The sequence below is a fragment of the Ochotona princeps genome, chromosome 1 (genome assembly GCF_030435755.1).
Source record: "Ochotona princeps isolate mOchPri1 chromosome 1, mOchPri1.hap1, whole genome shotgun sequence".
Classification (NCBI taxonomy): Eukaryota; Metazoa; Chordata; class Mammalia; order Lagomorpha; family Ochotonidae; genus Ochotona; species Ochotona princeps.
The window spans coordinates 8,740,092-8,759,473 of NC_080832.1; the positions used below are offsets into that span (position 1 = coordinate 8,740,092).

Here is a 19,382-nt window from a genome sequence, read left to right on the forward strand (position 1 = left end):
GGTGTAGATCCAACAGCCTGTCCATTCACAATTCTCCCGGGTTATACTAGTGCACAGGAAAGTTTGAAGAACACAGGAAGACCATTGTTTTAACAAACGGACAGGCCTCCCCTTTGGCCTTCCGACCTGATCATGAGCCCTTCTCTGCTCCAAGAGGCGTCTTCATTGTAGAGAGTAACAAAGCCGGCAGAGAAGCTGCTGCACTAAAAACAGAACTGCAACCAAACCCAAGTGCCACCAGCTCTGGGCAGGTCTTGCTGGGACCTCTCAGAGTCGCTCTTAGAAAATGAGAAAATGCCCATGAACGAGGCTATGGGAACAACAGAGAAAACACAGGCCAGCATCTGTGTGCACCGCTGGCTCTTGGCTTGGATGAACACCCAAACTGCCCCAAAGAGACCAGCTGGAGAGCAAGAAACCCTACGGTCCCTCCCTTAACACAAACCTAACTGTTCCTGCACGCAACAGCTGCTCCTCACGCTACTGCTGGGCTCATCATGCTTCTCTTCCTAAGACTGGTATGAAGACACATACACCAACCCCCAACCTCCAAAACTAGACTTCTGGGAAAATTTGTCAGTGAACTGGGGCTTATTCGGTTCTCTGTTCTCTTCCATTCAGAACCCCCTCTAAACACAGGGGGGTCACTGCCCACACTGCAGCTCGGGAAAGGAGCGTCATTTCAGACCTGCGTCTTCTGGTAAGACAGTATACACAGAGCTCGTTACTCTAGAATTTCTACAATCAAGGCAAATGATGGAGAATTTTTAACATATACAAATCATTTTACAGCACTTTCACACTTTCACATGTTGAAATGAGCATTTTAAAGGCAAATGAAAGCAACTGGGGGGTTGGGAGTCTAGATAAACATCGCTCCCCAATCTCCCTTGTGGCAGAACACTAGTGTCAAGGGAAAAGGAGAGAGCTGTGGGATAAATACAGTGAGTTGCTGGTGACTGCGTGCCCTGTGCACTTGCCAGCAGCATCCCTCCCACCAGCAGGGCAGGGCAGGGCAGGGCAGGGCAGTCCTGGCGAGGTGGGGAGGGGCTGAAGGAGCCAAACAGGGCCCCAGCGGGGGCCAGTGCAGCTCGAGGCTGGGGCAGCCTGCATGGGGTCCAGACCAAGCTGGCTCCTAGACAACTTCCACCACCTTTCTAAGGTAAACTAAGCCTTAATAATAGAGTGATAACTACATAAATCCTCGCTCCCTGCTTCTATTCACCTTTGATTCTGGTACCAGAGATTTACAAAGAAAGATTTTGAAAATATTCTAAGCAATGAATAGCATTTTTAAATTCTACTCCAGTTCAAAAGTCCCACTTCTACTCACAGCACGCAAGAGTGACAACTGAAAGTTTTCCATTAAAAGTCAAAAACACTCCCCATGCTGGGGAAGATCCATTTGGCTAACTCCTGCAGGTGCTCTTCCTCTTGTCCCCTGCAGTACAAGGAACAGTGCAGGCAGACACACCTGGTCCCCCAAGAGTTTACGGAGATGAACTATGAAAACCTATGCAAAGAACTACAAAACTCTCTCTACCAAAAAAATCTTATCTTTTAATTCCATTTGCCATGAATTTCCTCAAGTGCCCTCATTCTTGCAGCTGATCACAAAATCACTCTGGTTTCTATAGCAATTAAGAAAAAACATCATGCCAACATTTTACCATTCTCACATTTCTCTACTTTCTTCAATAGTTTCTTTTTTTCTCCTATTTTCTTGTTAAGGAAGTTTTCAGGAAAAACAGCTAAAATACCCACACACAGAGGAAGTTTTCAGGAATAACAGCTAAAATACCCACACACAGAGGAAGTTTTCAGGAATAACAACTAAAATACACACACACACACACACTCTCTCTCTCTCCACACAAATGGAAAGTGTTAAGGTAACAGGTGCTATCTAAATTCAAACTGTGAACTGACACCATCTATTGGCACAGTGAGGGAAGTGTGCACTTTTTTCATCTGACCCTCCTGACCACTTTCCTCTACTAAGACTGGCCCAAGCAGGCCAGGGGCTCTAGGAACTGGGGACTAGGTCACATAGTCCCCAGCTCAGCAGGCAGAGGCCAGATCAGGAGTGCTCTTGAGTCACTCTCAAAGCCACTGAAGTGTTTCCTTCACCTGCTCTCAGAAATATCCCGCAACAATGGTCCAAACCCAAAGACAATACAGTATACACCAGAATAAAGGGAAGCCAAACCCACGAAGCTACCCCTCACTGTCCCAGGGCTTCAGGGGTCACTTCCTTGAAAATTAAAGGTCACACTGCCAACAGTGTGGATCCTCAACTTGCCTTGCTCCAAAATACTAGAAAACAAAGCACAGGAGTCCTGCAGTAGCTCAACAGGAGCACACTCCTAGGGTGAGCTGCTTGCGCAGGAATAGCTTACTCGGTCATATCAATAATAAAACCCCTGGATTGAAATAATTAAGACAGTAACAACAGAGAATGATTACTCCAGCATGACTTTTTTTTCCCCCTAAGATTTATTTATTTTTTATTGGAAAGGCAGATATACAGAGAGGAAGATCTTCCATCCGATCATTCACTCTTCAAGCGGCTGCAATGACTGGAGCTGAGCCAATATGATGCCAGGAGCCAGGAGCTTCTTCCAGGTCTCCCACGTGGTTGCAGGGTCCCAAAGCCTTTGGCCATCGTCAATTGCTTTCCCAGGCCACAAGCAGGGAGCTGGATGGGAAGCGGGGATGCCGGGATTAGAACCAGCGCCCAGATGGGATCCTGGTGCATTCAAGGCGAGGACTTCAACCACTACATTATCGCACCAGGCCCTTGACTGCATGACTTCTGAAATCCTCCAGGGACGAACTTGAGTGGCATGTCACTACAAGCTTGAACTCAGAAATATATTCAACCTCATTTTCAACTTTTACACAAGTATTCTTTTTTTTCTAAGTTAGATTTCTTTAGATTATTCGATTTGGGATATGGATTGTGATGGATATTTTACATTAAATAATTACAAAGTATTTCACCCTCACGTTCCAATGCTGTCTCCTTCTTTTTTAAAATAAATGGTCAATTTCCAAAACAGTTTTGGATCATGACATGCCCATCTGGAAACTGTTGACCATCCAAAGGTCTAAATAAAGGCATTTTAGAAAACAGAATTGAAAAACCTGTGCCTTCCACCTTCTCATTTATAAGATGACATTGGCATCAATCTGGTTCAGCCACCAAGTGGCCTGCTGTTGGAAACTCTTAGGAGTGCTGCCAATCTAGTACTACTTTGTTTTTAAAATATACCTCAACACTGACCTTTCATTTCACTTTTATTTTCTGAGGAAAAAGCAATATAATCCATCAGTTCTCAGCAAAATGAGCATGTCTCTTCACAACAACCTTGACTGTCACAGGTCAGCACGACTCAGGGCGGGGCAGTACTTCTATTCTCACCAACAGAGTTCATCCTGCCCCAGATCATGTCTGCTTGTCTCACCAGCAGTCTCTTACTCTTCTGCACGAACTCCTCGGGGACACTTGGACTCAGATTGTCTCCCTGTGTCGCACAGCACCAGGCCTCTCCACAGCACTGTTGACCTCCCATTCACCCGGCAGCCTTACCACTGGGTCAGACAGTAGCTAAACATCCTTTTTCATCCTTTCCCTTTCAGTTCCATCTATCTTTGTTGGTGAGACATGTCTCCTGTAGGCAACAGATGGATGGGTCCTGTTTATTGAGCCAGTCCACTAATCAACAACTTTTGATTGATGAGTTTAAGCCATGTACATTCAGAGTTAACATTCACAGGTAAGTGATTTGGTCCTGTCATTTTAGCAGGGTTTCTCATTGATTTAGGTTTCTTTTGTGGCTTTATTGAGATGTTCTTCAGGTGTGCGTTTGGATTTGGTAGGAGTTACTCTTTTTCTCAGTAACACATCTTTAAGCAACATTTGTAGAGCACATCTGAGACACTAACGTTTGCTTTGCAAGTATTTTATTGCATTAATGCTTTGCTGGGTATGCTATTCTGACAATTTCTTTTTCTTTTAGAATCTGGAATATGTTACTCATTCTCTTCTGGTCTTTAGGGTTTCCTCCGAGAGGTCAGCTGTGAGTCTGATTGGAGTCCCTCTATAACTTAATTGAATTTTTTCAAGTGCATATTTAAGTACCTTTTCTTTATGTTCTACCAAATGGAGCATGATTGTGAGGTGTTGTGGTGAGGGGTCCTATGCCCTTCCTGTATTTTGTTTCCCATTTTTTTTCTCCATGTTAGGGAAGTTTTCATTTGTTATTTTCATTGAATACATGTTTTAGCCCAGCTTCTCTTTCCAAGCCTTCAGCAATTCCCATTACTCTTATGTTTGGCCTTTTGATGGAGTCATTGAATTCGTGAATGCTTTTCTTAGCTTTACTCAGTTCCTCTCCCAGCTTCCTGTTTCAGCATTTTTGCAGGAGGTGTGTTATGTTTTGAAATTCTTTCTTCTGCCTCACTCATTCTATTATTGAAGATTTCCATTTAATTTTTAACGTTCTGTATTGTATCCTTCATTTCAAATAATCCAGTTTGTTTTGTTTCAATGTTGCTATTTCTTGTGTAAAGTATTCCTTTACACAAGTATTTACACAAAGTATTCTTTGAACTTCTCATTGTCTTTAAGAAACTTTATAACGATTTTTTAAAAAATTATTTAGCTACCAATTCCTAGATGTCTTCCTCAGTTAATTCTGAGGTTGACACAGTCTTCTGCTACTTTGAGGGGCAGGTGTGAGTAACCTCATTCATTGTGCCTGTGTCTCTTCTTTTTGTCTGTGACCACTGCAGACTCTTCTCCTTGAAGCCAGCTTTTAATCTGTGTCATCCACAAATCTACAGGTCAATGTTACTGATCCTGTTCGTTGCCCAGCTTTCCATTTGAACCACTCACACCACTATACTCCTTCAGGCAATTTTCAGTCTCTGTCATCCTATGTCAGGGCTACACTGTTGTCTGCTCAGCCTTTCTCCCAGTCACAGTTCCAACAATCCCTGGGATGACGAAGATACCAACTGTCACTTTAAACTAGATCACGGGGCTATTAGCAGCACCCCTTACATGGATTTCCTTCTCTTGTTGGAATCTGCTGGCAGTAAGGTGTAATCTGAACCTATCTTGGATGGTTCTGGAAAACGCCATGGAAGTATTACTTTCCTGGTGGGACTAGTGCAACACATTGAGCCACATGTGTTTTCCACGGCTTAGCATATCAACCTCTGCTTTGCCTGGCACATTAGCAGGGCGCTGAATCAGAAGTGGAACAACCAAGACAGACCAGCACACATATGGAATGCCTTTCTTGAAGGCGGTGGCTTAACTGACTGTGCCAGACAGCTGTCCCCCCAATTCAGGGCAGCAGGGAGAGACCCATCCTGTCTAATTAAATTGTGACATTCCTTATATGGAGTGGCTTCCTGCCACTCTTCTCTGAGGAATGAGAGCCTTTTCTGGCAATGAAAGCAACAGTGTCACCCAAAGCCATGGGACAAGAGCAGAGCCCCACAAGGCTGCCACCTGCCCAGTCCTACAAGCAAGGCTGCATGTGAGGCATTACATGGCTGTCCCTGGGAGAGGAACTGAGAACGGTCACCAGATCACCCTGCAGGACAGTGGTACCAAGGAGTGCACCCCCACAGGAAGAGGCTCTCCAGTATTTCGGAGACGAAGGAGAAACTGGAAGAAATAGCAGGGACATGTGGGCCTACAGGACAGAATGAGGCTTGGAGAACCAGGAAACAAACCTGCACAAGCTAAGTCGTGATGCAAAAATGCTGAAATGAGAGGCGAAAAAAACTGAAATGCGTGCCATCAAAGGAGGGCTTCCCTAGTGCACTAAACTAGTAATATGTAATATGGAGTAAGACAGTCTGGGGAAGTGAGCTTAGGAAGCAAACTCCTTTAAACGGCAGCAACTATTTCAAACAGCAACTTCAAGAAGGCCTTAAAAAAGCATTTGCGAGGAACAGGGTGCCAGGATCCTGAGTGAGGAACTAGCTTGGGGAATCCTCATGTGGGCCAGGTGGCACCACAACAGTGCTGCCCTGCCCTCCTACACGGCTGCCCACCTCTGCCCTGAAAAGCAACAGCAGAGAAGCGACAAAGAGTAACGAAAAAGGAAACCATTGAGGATTGTGGTGACGGTGGAGTCTCCATGGGAACAGCAACCAGGCTCAACTGTGCCAGCTCCCTATGCAGTGAGATCTCCATGATGCAATGACAGTTCTGAGCCTGGACCATGCAGTCTGTGACGTCACTAACATTGTGGAAATCAGAAAACAAAATCCTAGCGAAAGATAAAACCTAACACAATAAGGACCACTGAAAACGTTGCTAAAACATACAAATGGGAGACCCAGGAGTGGAGGTTGGTAAAAGACCCCAAGTACCTCAGACGTGCTCAGGCTGGCACTGGTCGATCCGCGTGGCTGTTCATATGGGCACAGAGCCCTGCACTTAGCAGGGTCCAACCAAGTCCTGCTGGCAGCATCAGTAAGTGATAAAACCTCCACACCCAGAAGTACCTATTTCCCTTCTCCAACACTGTAACGTCTGCTTGCTATGTCCAAACAAATGGAATACTCTGAAAGACCAGCAGAGGCTTCAGTAAGCCAGCAGGATTTCCCTTGTGGGTCAGGGCGGACACAGGCACTGGGGCTACAACAAAACCACCTCCTTACTCTCACAAAGCTTGTTTCCTCATAGGGCATGTCACAGTGATCCTGTGAGGGAGCCACTGGAAAAGGAGCCGGGAGAAGGCGGCTGGGATGCTGTGTTCAGGCAAGGCCAGGAAGGGTGAGGTCCTAGGAATCCAGCCAGCAAAGTTAGACCACACCACATGCAGCCTAACAGGTGAGGGAGGCGGGGTGACAGGGGCCCGTGGGCTGCCACTCGGAAGGGCGCAGCTCAGTCTCCCAGGCTGGCCTGACTAGGCAGAGGGGAGACCTTGCTTATAGCACTTCAGAGGAGGGATGTGTTGGAGAGATTTATTGTACAACGTGCGATGTGTAGTTAATGATCCTGCACCCTTCAAAAATGCCGAGCCAGAACAAATAGTGTGGTCACCACAAAGATGGTAACTGTGAGGTAATGAATATGCTAGCTAGCCAGCTTCTGTGTCATTCCTCCAGGTCTACAGCTCGGAGCATCTTGCTGTCCACAGCAGCTGCATACAAACCTACCAGCCAAGCTAGGAAGTATACGTCAGAAGGAGCTCTCAGGAGCTGGGCACCGCCACCTAGGAGGACAACCTGCACTGAACTCTCTGCTCCTGGCTTTGGCTCTGGACCCATTCAGTCTCAGCTGCTGCAGGCATCTGGGAGCTGGCTAGTACATGGGGGTGCTCTCTGTGTGTGTATATACCACGCAAATAAATAAATATGTAGTTTATGAAAAAAGCCTCAATATCAGGGGGACAGTGTTGTGGTGCACCAAGTAAAGTTGCTGCCTGTAACACCCACATTACAGATAGGTGCTGGCTTCTTCCAGCTGTTCCACTTCCAACCCAGCTCCCTCTTAAGGTCCTGGGAAAAGCAGTATGAGATGCCCAACTTCTTGGCCCTGCTTCCCACGTGAGAGACCTGGAAGCAGTTTTTGCTTTCTGGCTTCAGTGTGGCCCAGCCTCAACCACCGTGACCACAAAAGATCCCTTTCTATAACTGATTTGCACTGTAATAGAAAGACGTTCATAAAGTTCACTTATAGGAGTCCAGAATCCAACTCTATTGAACACAACAAAGCAATTATTCTTTACCTTATATCTGTAACGATTTACTTGAAAAGCAGAGAGACAGGTCGACAAAACGAGAGGTCCCCAAGCTACAATGACTGAGATGAGGCCAGAGCAAAGTCAGTAGCAAACACTCCAGTGAGGTCCCTGGATGGGTAGTGGAACCAAGAGCCTTCACTAGCGGGAAGCCGGAGACAGGAGCAGGGGTTGCACGTGAGCCTGGGTGCTCCAATAGCACACAGGCCGTCTGAACTAGCATCTTCACATTCAGCCACACACCATCTTCCCTAGGACAACATCATCTTACAATCATTTCATCATGACTGAATTTTTCACTGAATGCAATTACCATGCACATGGAAGGCAGACTAGACCTCATTTTGTTCTGAAGTTTATCAAGAGTTGCATGCTACTCTAAAAGGTAACAGCTATACAACCTTGCTGCATTGGTCTCCTTATATCACTTAATTCAGTGATCCACTTGTACATCAAGCACCTGTTTCACACATCTTGTAACGTGATCATTCCTGAGAATGTTTTATGAATACTTTTCTATTATATACAACCTTCCTTTCAATGTTCCAAGTACATTATTCCAAGTTATTTGAAAATTCTACAGGCAGGCAGCTCATCCTTTGTATGAACTTGACTTTAACATAATAAAATAGGCATTAGGACAGATTCATTACAAATGAGAAAATATTACCTGCATGCTCTAAGTGGGCTATGATAAACATTACATGTCTATATACCATTAAGCTGTGTAAAAGACGTTAACAAGACAACTAGAATAGGAACAGCATAGGCAGAATTGATATTCTTAAAAGGCTCTGATTGAAAGCTCTAAACCACTAGATAAAATACCTGTTCTAATTCTTTTTAGATGAATTGTAGACATGGCATAAATGTGAGTGACACCAACATCACAGAGAGCAAGGGAGCAGTGGAGCTGACTTAGCCAAGGACTTCAACATTTCCGTGTGATGGCTTGGAACAGGAAAAACACGAGAGTTCAGAACCTTCCAGAAGAAAGTAAACTATCAGACAATTCCTCTCCGTCGACGTCTGCGACTATGCAGTCTCAGAGAAGAGAAACGGGAATGCCTAGGTGGAACTTAGTACTCCAAAGTAGGAGGAATTAAAAAACACGGCTCAACCACAGTCAGCCAACTGTGGGCCTATCTGGCCAAGATGAACCCTGCAGACCTTGAGAGAGGGGGCTCAGAGGCTGTCCACACCTGAACCCACTGACCCAAGCTCACGCTGCTGCTGTGGGCGCAGCACACGGCGTGACCTTCTTACAGAAGAGGTTTCCTACCAACTCAGTCAGTAATGACGGAAAGAAGACCACTCCAACGGAGCCTCAACTCCCCATGTGTGACCCCAACCAAACGGTGGGAGAGATGTTTGTGTCAGGGAAAACTAGATGTCCCTGCAGCCTCAGACAGAAGGCCAGCAGCTGAGGGTCCCAAGACGCAGGGGGCCAGAACCATGCGGAGGTCCTAAACTCTAATGCAGGGTCAGGGCCTCTCCACTCCAAGAGATCAGTGCCCAAAATTTGGGGACATAATTTATTTTATTTTTCTAAAATAAATAATTTATAACAACCTCACTCTAGAACCACACCTGCAAGCCAGTGGACATAACCCAGAGAGTAAACAGGTTAATGTGCAGGCCATGTGGAGGAGAAAACAACCAGACCAATGCACTGACCCTGCTTAAAATCTGCTCCAAACAGGCTATAAAGACATTCTAGGTCAGCAGGAGATAAGTGAACTTGGCCAGGTGAGCAGAAGGCAAGAATCACACTGCACATTGCGAGGACAGAGCATAAGAAAAAAATGCCTTTGCAGCACTTATACGGAAATATTTGAAAATGCAACGTGTAGCTGGGATTTACTAAAGGCACTGAAGGAAGAGGCGGCGCCGCAGGGAGATGAGGTAAGGAAGCAAATACGGCCAGAACCCAGCAGTGAGGAGGGAGGCACTAGCCCCGGAGCACCCACTACAGCAGCCTGTGCTTACCTGCAAGTGAAGAACAGCCAAACAGCACCCCACAGGGCTTCCAGCAGACAGGACCCGGAGGCCACCCACAAAGTGAAGGCAAACTAGTCCCTTAGCACACACAAACTGAAAAGCCAATCTTCTAAAATAAGGACGGAGGACCCAGCTGGTAACCTAGTGGTTTACATCCTCGCCTTGAATGGATCCCATTTGGGAACCAGTTCTAATCCCGGCATCCTCGCTTCCCATTCAGCTCCCTGCTTGTGGCCTGGGAAAGCAGTGGAGGACGGCCCAAAGCCTTGGGACCCTGCACCTGCATGGGAGACCTGGAAGAGCTCCTGGCTTCTGGCTTCGGATTGGCTCAGCACCGGCTGTTGCGGTCACTTGGGGAGTGAATCAGTGGACAAAACATCTTCTTTGTCTCTCCTCTTCTCAATTTATCTGACTCTCCAATAAAAATAATCTCCTTTTTTTATTTTTAAGAAAAAACGGTCAATAGTTAAACAGTGGGAGAGGAAGGCATAGAGAGCTTCCAATTGCTGGCTCATGAGCAAGGGCAGGGCCAGGTGGATGCCAGGAGCCAGGAGCTGCTTCTGGGTTTCCCCCCTGTGGGGGCAGGCGCCCAGACACCTGAGCCACCCTCTGCTGCTTTTCCTGGGCCACAAGCAAGGAGCTGACTCAGAAGTGGAGCAGTCAGCATTGCAGGCGGCGGCTTTATCCACCACACCACAATGCCAGCGCTAAAGCAAACAACATTTAACTAAGGATTCACTGGAGCGGGGATTAAAACAAAAAGCAAGTGGGATATATGTATCAATAAAGAAGCAAACAGGATACAGACATGGTCAGCGCAGACAAGCAACAGAACCAGAAAATCAAAGACATTTCAGAAAGGTGTCTAGCAAGAAAAAAAATAATAATAAAATGGTTTATGTGTGAATATCACAGAGATATTAGACTAATAAGGAATAGTATATACTTTGTTACTAAGGCTGAAAAGTTAGATGAAATCAATAAATTCCTAAATTGTAGTAATAAAAATTTAGAGCACTTCCAGAAGTTCATAGGAAATGGAATTAAAGGAAAAATTTTAAAATTTCCAAAATTAGTTTTCTCAAGTATCTATGTCTTCTGTGAAATCTCTGAAAATTCATATATTTGAGTTTAAAAAAATTTGCACCCCAATAATGCTGTTTCTCGATTCCATTTTCATTAAGCTTTATGAAGCACCCTTTTGTACGCAGAAGTGACTTTACAAGAATTTGCTAACTTGATTAGAAACAACATTCACAATAGAAACGGCACCAAGGTGACAATGACGACAGGCCAAAAGCTCTGCTTCACAGCTCTTTAAAGGCCACGTGATTCTTCAGCCCGCCTCCTCCACTCTGGGCGGTCAGCAGGCAGAAGAGCTGAGGTGCCCCTTGCTGCCCAGACTCCTAAACCAGAGACCCACCCAAGCTAGCTCTTCTCCCCGCCCTGCCCGAGGCCACTCAGGCAGGTAGAAGGTGACGGCTCATGTGCTCGGGTCCCTCTCATCCACGTGGCAGAACTGGCCTTACTTCCAGGCTCACGGCATCAGCATGGCCCACGCTGGCTGCTGTTGGCATTTGCGGAGTGAGCCAGTAGATGAAAGAGCTCTCTTTGTCTCTCTCTATTCAAATAAAATAAATTTACTCCCTCACACACTGATTATTTTTAAGAGATGATTCTCGATTTATCTTACAATGCTCAAAACTTCACAAAGAGGGATGGTACAGTGGCATAGCAGGCTAATCTGATTGCAGTGCTGGCATCCCATATGGACACCAGTTCATGTCTAGGTTGTTCCACTTCCAACCAAGTTCCCTACAAATGTCCTGGAAAAGCATTAAAGGATGGCCCAAGGCCTTGGGACCCTGCACCCATGTGGGAGACCTGGAAGAAGCTCTTGCTGCCAGCCTCAGACCGGCCCAGCTTTGGCTGCTGCAGACATCTGGGGAGATCTCTGTCTCTTCCTCTGACTTGCATAAATTACATAAATGCTTAAAAACCTCACAGAGTTCATCATAGAATACTCTCATTCATGAACACTCATTCAAGAAACCTAAGCAGTTAGTAAACTGAGTTCAATGATACATAAAAAGTAATATAGTAAGAGACTAGAAATACTTCCAAATACAAGTTTAAGTTAATACTTTTTATTTTAAAAGGGCAAGAAAATAAAGTGACCATCTTATTTGACAAAAAGTAAGAGAAGATCCAGATTCCATTCATGATAAAAACCTCTAAGCTGGGCCCGGCGCTGTGGCCTAGCGGCTAAAGTCCTCGCCTTGAACACCCCGGGATCCCATATGGTCGCCGGTTCTAATCCCGGCAGCTCCACTTCCCATCCAGCTCCCTGCTTGTGGCCTGGGAAAGTAGGACGGCCCAAAGCCATGGGACTCTACTTGTGTGGGAGACCTGAAAGAAGTTCCTGGATCCTGGCTTCAGATGGGCATAGCACCATCTGACTTTATAATAAAAATAAAATAAAATAAATAAAAAAAAATCTTTAAAAAGAATTCTCTTACAAAATAAAAACAACCTCTAAGCAAACTAGCAGATCCTTGTTCCAACAACAAGCCGAACCCCCTGCAAGGAGACAACACCCTCTCCAACAACAGATTCCCATACCCCAGGTCAGTCTAGCATGCTTTGTCTCGGTGGCTAGCACTTACCAAGGTAACTCTGTCCACACCAAACCCCTAAACATCAAAATAGCTAATTACTTACAAAACCCTGAGTCCTGACCCTCAGCTCCCTAATCCCTTTTGGGAATCTGTAGCACACAGCCCTTCGTCCTACCACTCCAAGGTGGGATAGGACACCGTACGATGTTCCCTCCCTGTCCCAAGTCCAGCTGCTGCTGCCACAACAAATAGGCTGCTGGTCTGACCACTGTGATCCACCCAAACTCCAACTGTTCAAGCAAGAGACTTCTGCTTGCTTTATCATTATGCGTTGTTAGTATTGCCTGTTTCCTGGAAACACACACACAGACACGCACACAGAGGGACTGGTGTGGTGCTGTAGCAAGGCAGTCATCTACCAGCAGGGCTGGTATCCAACACTGGTGCCAGTTTAAGTTCCAGATGCTCTGCTTCCCATCCAGCTCCCTGCCTGTGGCCTGGGAGAGCAGCTGAGGATGGCCCAAGGCCTTGGGGCCCTGCGCCAACTTGGGAGACCTGGAAGAAGCTCTGTTACAAAACACTGACTAATACAAGAGCCTGTAAGAAAATGCATTGAAATATTCCAATTACATTTGCTCATATCTCTGCCTCTCTCCACAGATAGAAAAATATTATAAATAAAACAGGAGAGTTCCTTTACAACCTGGCAGTACCAAAGGGTCTTTCAAACACCCACTAGAGAGAAATCCAGAAATCACAAGAGATCGGTAATTCTAACAATTTTTTTAATTATGCATGGTATGAAACCTATAATAACTGTCAGAATACATATTAACTTTTTTAAAAAGACTTATTTATTTTTATTGCAAAGTCAGATATACAGAGAGCAGGAGAGATAGAGAGGAAGAATTTCCGTCTGATGATTCACCCCCCAAGTGCCCGCAACAGCGGAGCTTCCTCCAGGTCTGCCACACAGGTACAGGAACCCAAGGCTTTGGGTCATCCTCGACTGCTTTCCCAGGCCACAGACAGGGAGCTGGATGGGAAGTGGGGCTTCCTGGCCCAGATAACATATTAACTTTTAAAAGGCAAAGACTAAACAAAAATGCAATATAAAAAAAAGTATCAGTCTGACACAATTGCCTAAAGGCTAAATCCTTGCCTTGCATGCACCGGGATCCCATGTGGGCACCTGCTCCACTTCCCATCCAGCTCCCTGCTTGTGGCCTGGGAATGCAGTAGAGGACAGCCCAAAGTCTTGGGACCCTGCATCCGCGTGGGAGACACGGAAAGAAGCTTCTGGCTCCTGGTTTTAGATCGGCATCACTCTAGCTTTTGGTGCCTCTTGGACAGTAGGCCAGCAGACAGAAGATCTTTCTTTCTGAATCTCCTCTCTATAAAACCGCCTTTTCAATGCAAATAAATAAATCTTTTTTTAAAAGTGTCAGTGTACAGTCTGAAAAAAAAAAAAGAAAACCCAAATGCTTTTAAAATAAGTGCAATGCTCCGCATCACTTCTAACAAGACAAATGTGTACTAAAACATTTGTGACGAGATCTGCACAAATCCAGAACCTTGGCAAAACCATGCCACTGTCATGTGTGGGGAAGCAGCCCTCTCACACAGGTGGCAGGAATGCAGATGGTGTATCACCTGTGAAGAGTTAAGTGTACTCTCTCCTCAACGGCAGAGGCACACAGCCTCTGCCTCGGGGTACTGCTGCCAGGAAGCTTCCCTACAGACATTGTTGCTGCCTATAGAGTGACACAGACACAACAATGTGTATCATAGCAGCATGTGTCATTTGCAACCCAAAGAATCAGTTAAGCACAGAATGCTACTCCACAAAATGGGATACAACTGTAAAACAGATCAGAGGAGCCCTATATGGACTTCTCAGCAGAGTTCTCTGGGAAGTAGCATCTAAGTGAGTTGGAGAGGGGGAAAAAAAAAGAATAATCTGTAGTGTATGTATGGTAGTGTACCATACTGCGCCGTCATTTGTACAAAATAGGGCAAAATGTTCAATATGATATTGTACTCCTTTCTATAAAGGACACTCCAGAAAAACACACAACAAAGGAAAGCAAAGTGGCTTTCCTGGCAAATCGGAGGGTAGGCAGTGACGTGGGCAAGGGCAGCTAAGATTGAGAAGAGACTTCTCTCCGGATGCTCCCCTTTTAAAATTTCAAACAGTGAGGAGGAACCAATCACATTAAGATACAAAGTGTATTTGCTGTCTGACAGCCTTGGATAAAATCCAGAGTGGCCAGGTGAACTGCCCAGACACACCTGGAGCTGCTGACTCCAGCTTCCTGGCAATGCGGACACAGTGAGGCAGAGGCGAGGGCTTAGGTACCCAGGAAATGGGTCTGTGGGCAGAAGCTCACTCACTCACTTGCTCTTGTTCTCCCTCTGTCAAATATATAAATTTTAATAATCAAGCAAGCATATCAGAAGGAATGCTCTGATTGAAGAGTCACGATTCTTGGGTCTTTAAAAGTATGTGAATGTAGTGTTATAAATTTTTATTACAGTCTGGCTTGATTTTGATAATACTCTCTTGAAAACCTTTCCTTTTGGGATTGATTTAGGGGGATTTTATCACTGTTAGACAAACTTTTGTAAAAGTGTCAGGCCAACAAACTCTAAAAGCCGGGACTGTTCTTGTCAAACCAGACTGCCTGGCTAGGAAACCTGTCTCAAACTCCACCCTTCTGTCCCACAACGACTCGAACGAAACCCCAACAGGCCCTTCACTCTAAAGCTAGGCAGTCTGAACAAGGAAAAATTCTGCAATATTACCCTGAAGGAGTGTCTACTTTCACTCAGAACAGTCTCCAGTGATCACACTTACACTGAAGAATCATGGCTATGTAGTTTTTCTTAACATGTAACTTGTCATATCCAAACTGTTCAAATAATATATCATCAAAACATTAGATATCCCTCAAGTAAGCACATAAAATAGCATTCACTAAAATAACATTCCACCTGCAGTGCACTTGAAATATTTAAATGTGAAGGATGTTAAATAACTAATTGCCAAGTGCTGGAAGTCTCAGTAAAGGCTTCATAAAAGGAAGTAAATTTTGAACTTGGTCCTGAAAGAAATGACAGGCATTGTGAATCCTTAATCAAACTTGTTTTATAATCAGAGATTCATTTCATACACTAGAGTAAAATGAACAATGGGTTCTTGGGCAGGAGTCCTCACAACATTCCACGTCCACAGAGAAGTTCGGAAAAGTTTTGCATGCTGCTTGGAAAAGCTGGTAATTTTATCACAAACCCAGATAACACCTCTCTCTTGAAAGAACTGATACTCAAAGTGGTTTTAAGTTTTCACACACTCTAATAAAGCACTAGGTCAGCTCACTCTGAAACAACGTGCATTCTCACTTGCACAAACCCCACACATGTCAACATTCTGGAAACCTACACAGGAAAGGCAAGAAGCTTCGAAACTTTGAACTCTGGTCGCTGCTTCAACATGGTCAACTTCATGTCACACACGGTCTTTAGGTAGTCCTAGGAGAGTAGACCTCAGCAAACCCAAGCCAACACTTACGAAGTCAGCCGAACTGATCAAATTAAGGCCGATACATTTATTGACTTTGTTCAAAATGAAAAGTTAAAACCACCTGTGTCTTTCCCGGCTTCACCAGGCTCACTCTCCACAGAGCAAGAGAAAACAATCAAGACGGAATGCAGTGAGGATGCTCTGGCCGGTCACGCACCCCAGCATTTACCTGAGTTCCCAGCAAGTGTTGCTTAACCAGGCCTCTGTTCCACGTCACGAGTCACCCTCTAAAACTCAATCTAAATCTCTATAATAAACGTACAGAGGCACTATTTTCCCATGAACCACATTCACTGAAATATATATGTCCTAATAACCTCAGAGTATTTAATGAGGCGCACTTAGGCCGAAACGGCATGACACAGCTGACAACTCTGTTTCTCCTAGCCCCTTAATGCACTGGAGTGGAGGTGACTGGGGCTTATCGAAGGACAGCAACAGTGTCAAGGGCAACACAGCTTGAGGCGATACACTTACCCACTGACACACAAGTTAGACCAGCTCAGAAGCAAACACAGTACAAGGATGAAGACTTTCTCCTGAACACTCCCTCACAAAGCGGCCAAGCTCCATGTCGCAAGATTCAGACCACAAACGACAATGAGCCTGCACTCACCGGAGCCTTCCTCATCACCGGCTAGCAAGCAGGCAGCTCTAACGCTCGCCATTCTCGCCCGCCTCCACCCACAGAGAGGGCCAAGTGGGGGAGGACGGGAGACAGTGGAAGGGAGGGAGAGGGGGCAGATGAGGCTCTGGTTTTGCATTGTATTAAAACCACAATTTTTACCCACCAAGGACCACCACTCTTAACAGGGGTGCAGATTTTTGGGCCCCGGGCTGCCTCTGCACACAGACCTGCAGGAGATAACAGAACCTGGGAGCAGTGGGCTGTGCTCACCTGCTGAGGCTGGTACCTCTGCTGGGACTGGGCCGGGAGGTACTGCGCCTGCGGCGGGAGGTGCGGCGGCGGCTGCTGGTTGTAGTAAGGCTGCTGGCCCTGCTGGCAGTAACCGCTCACGCCTTGCTGTCCATACTGAGGTGGCATCTGTCAAAAAGTCAAGCAAAGAAAATGAGGAAATTAAAACATGCAAGAAAGGGAAATCAAGCAGTTTTAAGGCAGTAGCACAGAGTGAGTTCTTGCTAAGCAACTGAACGGAATATTTTCATCCTCTTTGTCAGATAAACTGGCATGCAGTCTTCTACTAACACAGTCACAGAAGTCAAAGATAACATGGCTCTGCCTTAATAATAATCACGTTTTGTGAAATGTTAAGCATTGATAACATCCTAAAAAGCAACCGGGGCGGAGGCGCCTCCTGCTCGGGGCACCCCCAGGAACTGCCTCGGCTGAGGAGAGGCCCCAGAAGTCAGCTCACTAACACTCTGTAGGATGACTGTGCTGTTGGTTCCACAGGTCAAAGCGACCGTGGAAGGCTGTCAGGACATTTATAGCAGATGCATGCCAGAAACATTAGCAACTGTATTCACATTTTTGCTAAAGATACTTTCTTTCCTTTATAAATATCATATACACCAAACAACCCAGCCACCAACACGAGCTTTCTAGTAAAGCACTGTTACTGTCGTCTCAGTCGGCAAAGCAAGCAACAGCACACGTGACGTGCCTTGCAAACACCAGACATACACAGAACAGGCTACTCAGCTTTCCCCACCTCTCATGGGAGGCAGGAGACCTCAAAGGCACCATTGGAGGAAAATCTTCTGTCACGTAACAGATACATCATTCACTGATCATGTTTCAAAAATTTTGAAAATGAGGGCCAGTACACAGACTCAACTGGCTAATCCTCTGCCTGTAGCGCTCTCATCCCATATGCGCACTGGTTCGAGTCCCGGCAGCTCCACATCCCATCCGGCTCCCTGCTTGTGGTCTGGGAAAGCAGTGGAGCATAACCCAAGTCCTTTGGCCCCTACATCCACTTGGGAGACCCAGAAAAGGCTTCTGGCTTCAGAGTGGCTCTTTGGGGAGTGAACCAGTGAATAGAAATTGCTTTCTCTCTCTATAAACCTGCTCTTCAAGTAAAAAATGAATGAATCTTTTAAAAATTTTTTTGAGAATGAGAACTCCAGGGCCCAGCGCAGTAGTCTAGTAGCTAAAGGTCTTGCCTTTCATGCACCAGGATCCCATATAGGTGCCAGTTTGCATGCTAGCTGCTCCACTTCGCATCCATCCAGTTCCCTCCAAGAGCAGTCAAGGATGGCTCAAACCCTTGGCACGCTGCACCCATGTGGGAGACCTGGCAGAAGCTCCTGGCTCCTGGTTTCGGATTGGATCAGTTCTGGACATTGCGGCCACCTGGGGGGGGTATACCACCAGACAGTTGATCTTTCTGTCTCTCCTTCTCTTCGTAAATCTGACTTTCCAATAAAAATAATAAATGAATATTTAAAAAGAAAAGAAAATGAGAATTTTATGAACATTCTATATCCCTGATGGGAGAGAGGGAGTAGTAAAGAAACAGGAAGTCAGCTAGACGAGGACAGCAGGGAGCCGTGCGCAGCTGTGAGCGGTGCAGCTCCCTGGGCACAGCACAGCAGGCCCAGCTGAGGACTGCAGGAACTGGGCCCCAGGAGTCCACACACCCAAGGGTGAGGGGAGACCGGCCTGCCACCTGACCATGGAACTCACGGTGGGGAGAAACCAAGACCTCCCACTCTGAGAGCACAGTATCCACCAACAGCAGCAGGCCAGAAGGCCTAGCTCCGGCTTCCCTGGCCCAGCACCAACCCCAGAGCCGGGGCCAGTCAACTCACCTCTGCCGCCAGATCATTTGCGTCTGCATTGAAAACCATTTTGCACCACAGTTGAATTCTTTGCTTTTATTTATTTTACAGTTTGATATTTCATAATGAATGTATGTCCCTGCCATAAGCCAAGTCAAAGAATTTCCACAAAATACAGTTCCACATGCTGGAATCCCGCATACCACCACCACACACTCCCTCCCGCTAAACACCCATATGTTCTATTTGATATCTAATACTATCTCTCACACCAGCATCTCTGCAGTTTGATTTGAAGCAGTTAGGCTAACACTTCCTGCCAGTGTTAAAATGACTGCAAAGCTCAGTCAACACAGCCAGCAACTCCCCTAGGAACTGCATTTCACTGTGCTGGCTTTCTCATTTATGGAAACCCTCATGCACAACAATGTAAGTGTTATTTGGGGAAGGGATGCCTCTTGCCTAAGTTAGACAACAACAGGACATGTTGTAGGAATCGCTAAACTCGACGGCAGACTCTAACTTCCAGAACCATTTTCTGTAATCCATTAACAGGCAGGGGGCAGAGCAGGGTACAGTGACAGATTTCAGGAGAGCCTTTTGAGGGGACACCAGCCTAAACATGTGTCCACTCACAGCCCACCTGCCATTCTTCCAGATGCA

At 46.0% G+C, this 19,382-nt stretch overlaps 1 protein-coding gene across 8 annotated transcripts in view; it reads right to left on the minus strand.

Moving 5' to 3' along the window:
• Positions 1–19,382, minus strand: part of ARID1B (AT-rich interaction domain 1B) — a 370,148-nt gene that overhangs the window by 236,125 nt on the left and 114,641 nt on the right. For all 8 annotated transcript variants that reach the window (XM_058662259.1, XM_058662090.1, XM_004595447.4 and 5 more), the window contains one exon: positions 16,873–17,019. In XM_058662259.1, coding sequence (XP_058518242.1) covers positions 16,873–17,019 — 147 coding nt within the window. The remainder of the gene's footprint in view (positions 1–16,872; positions 17,020–19,382) is intronic.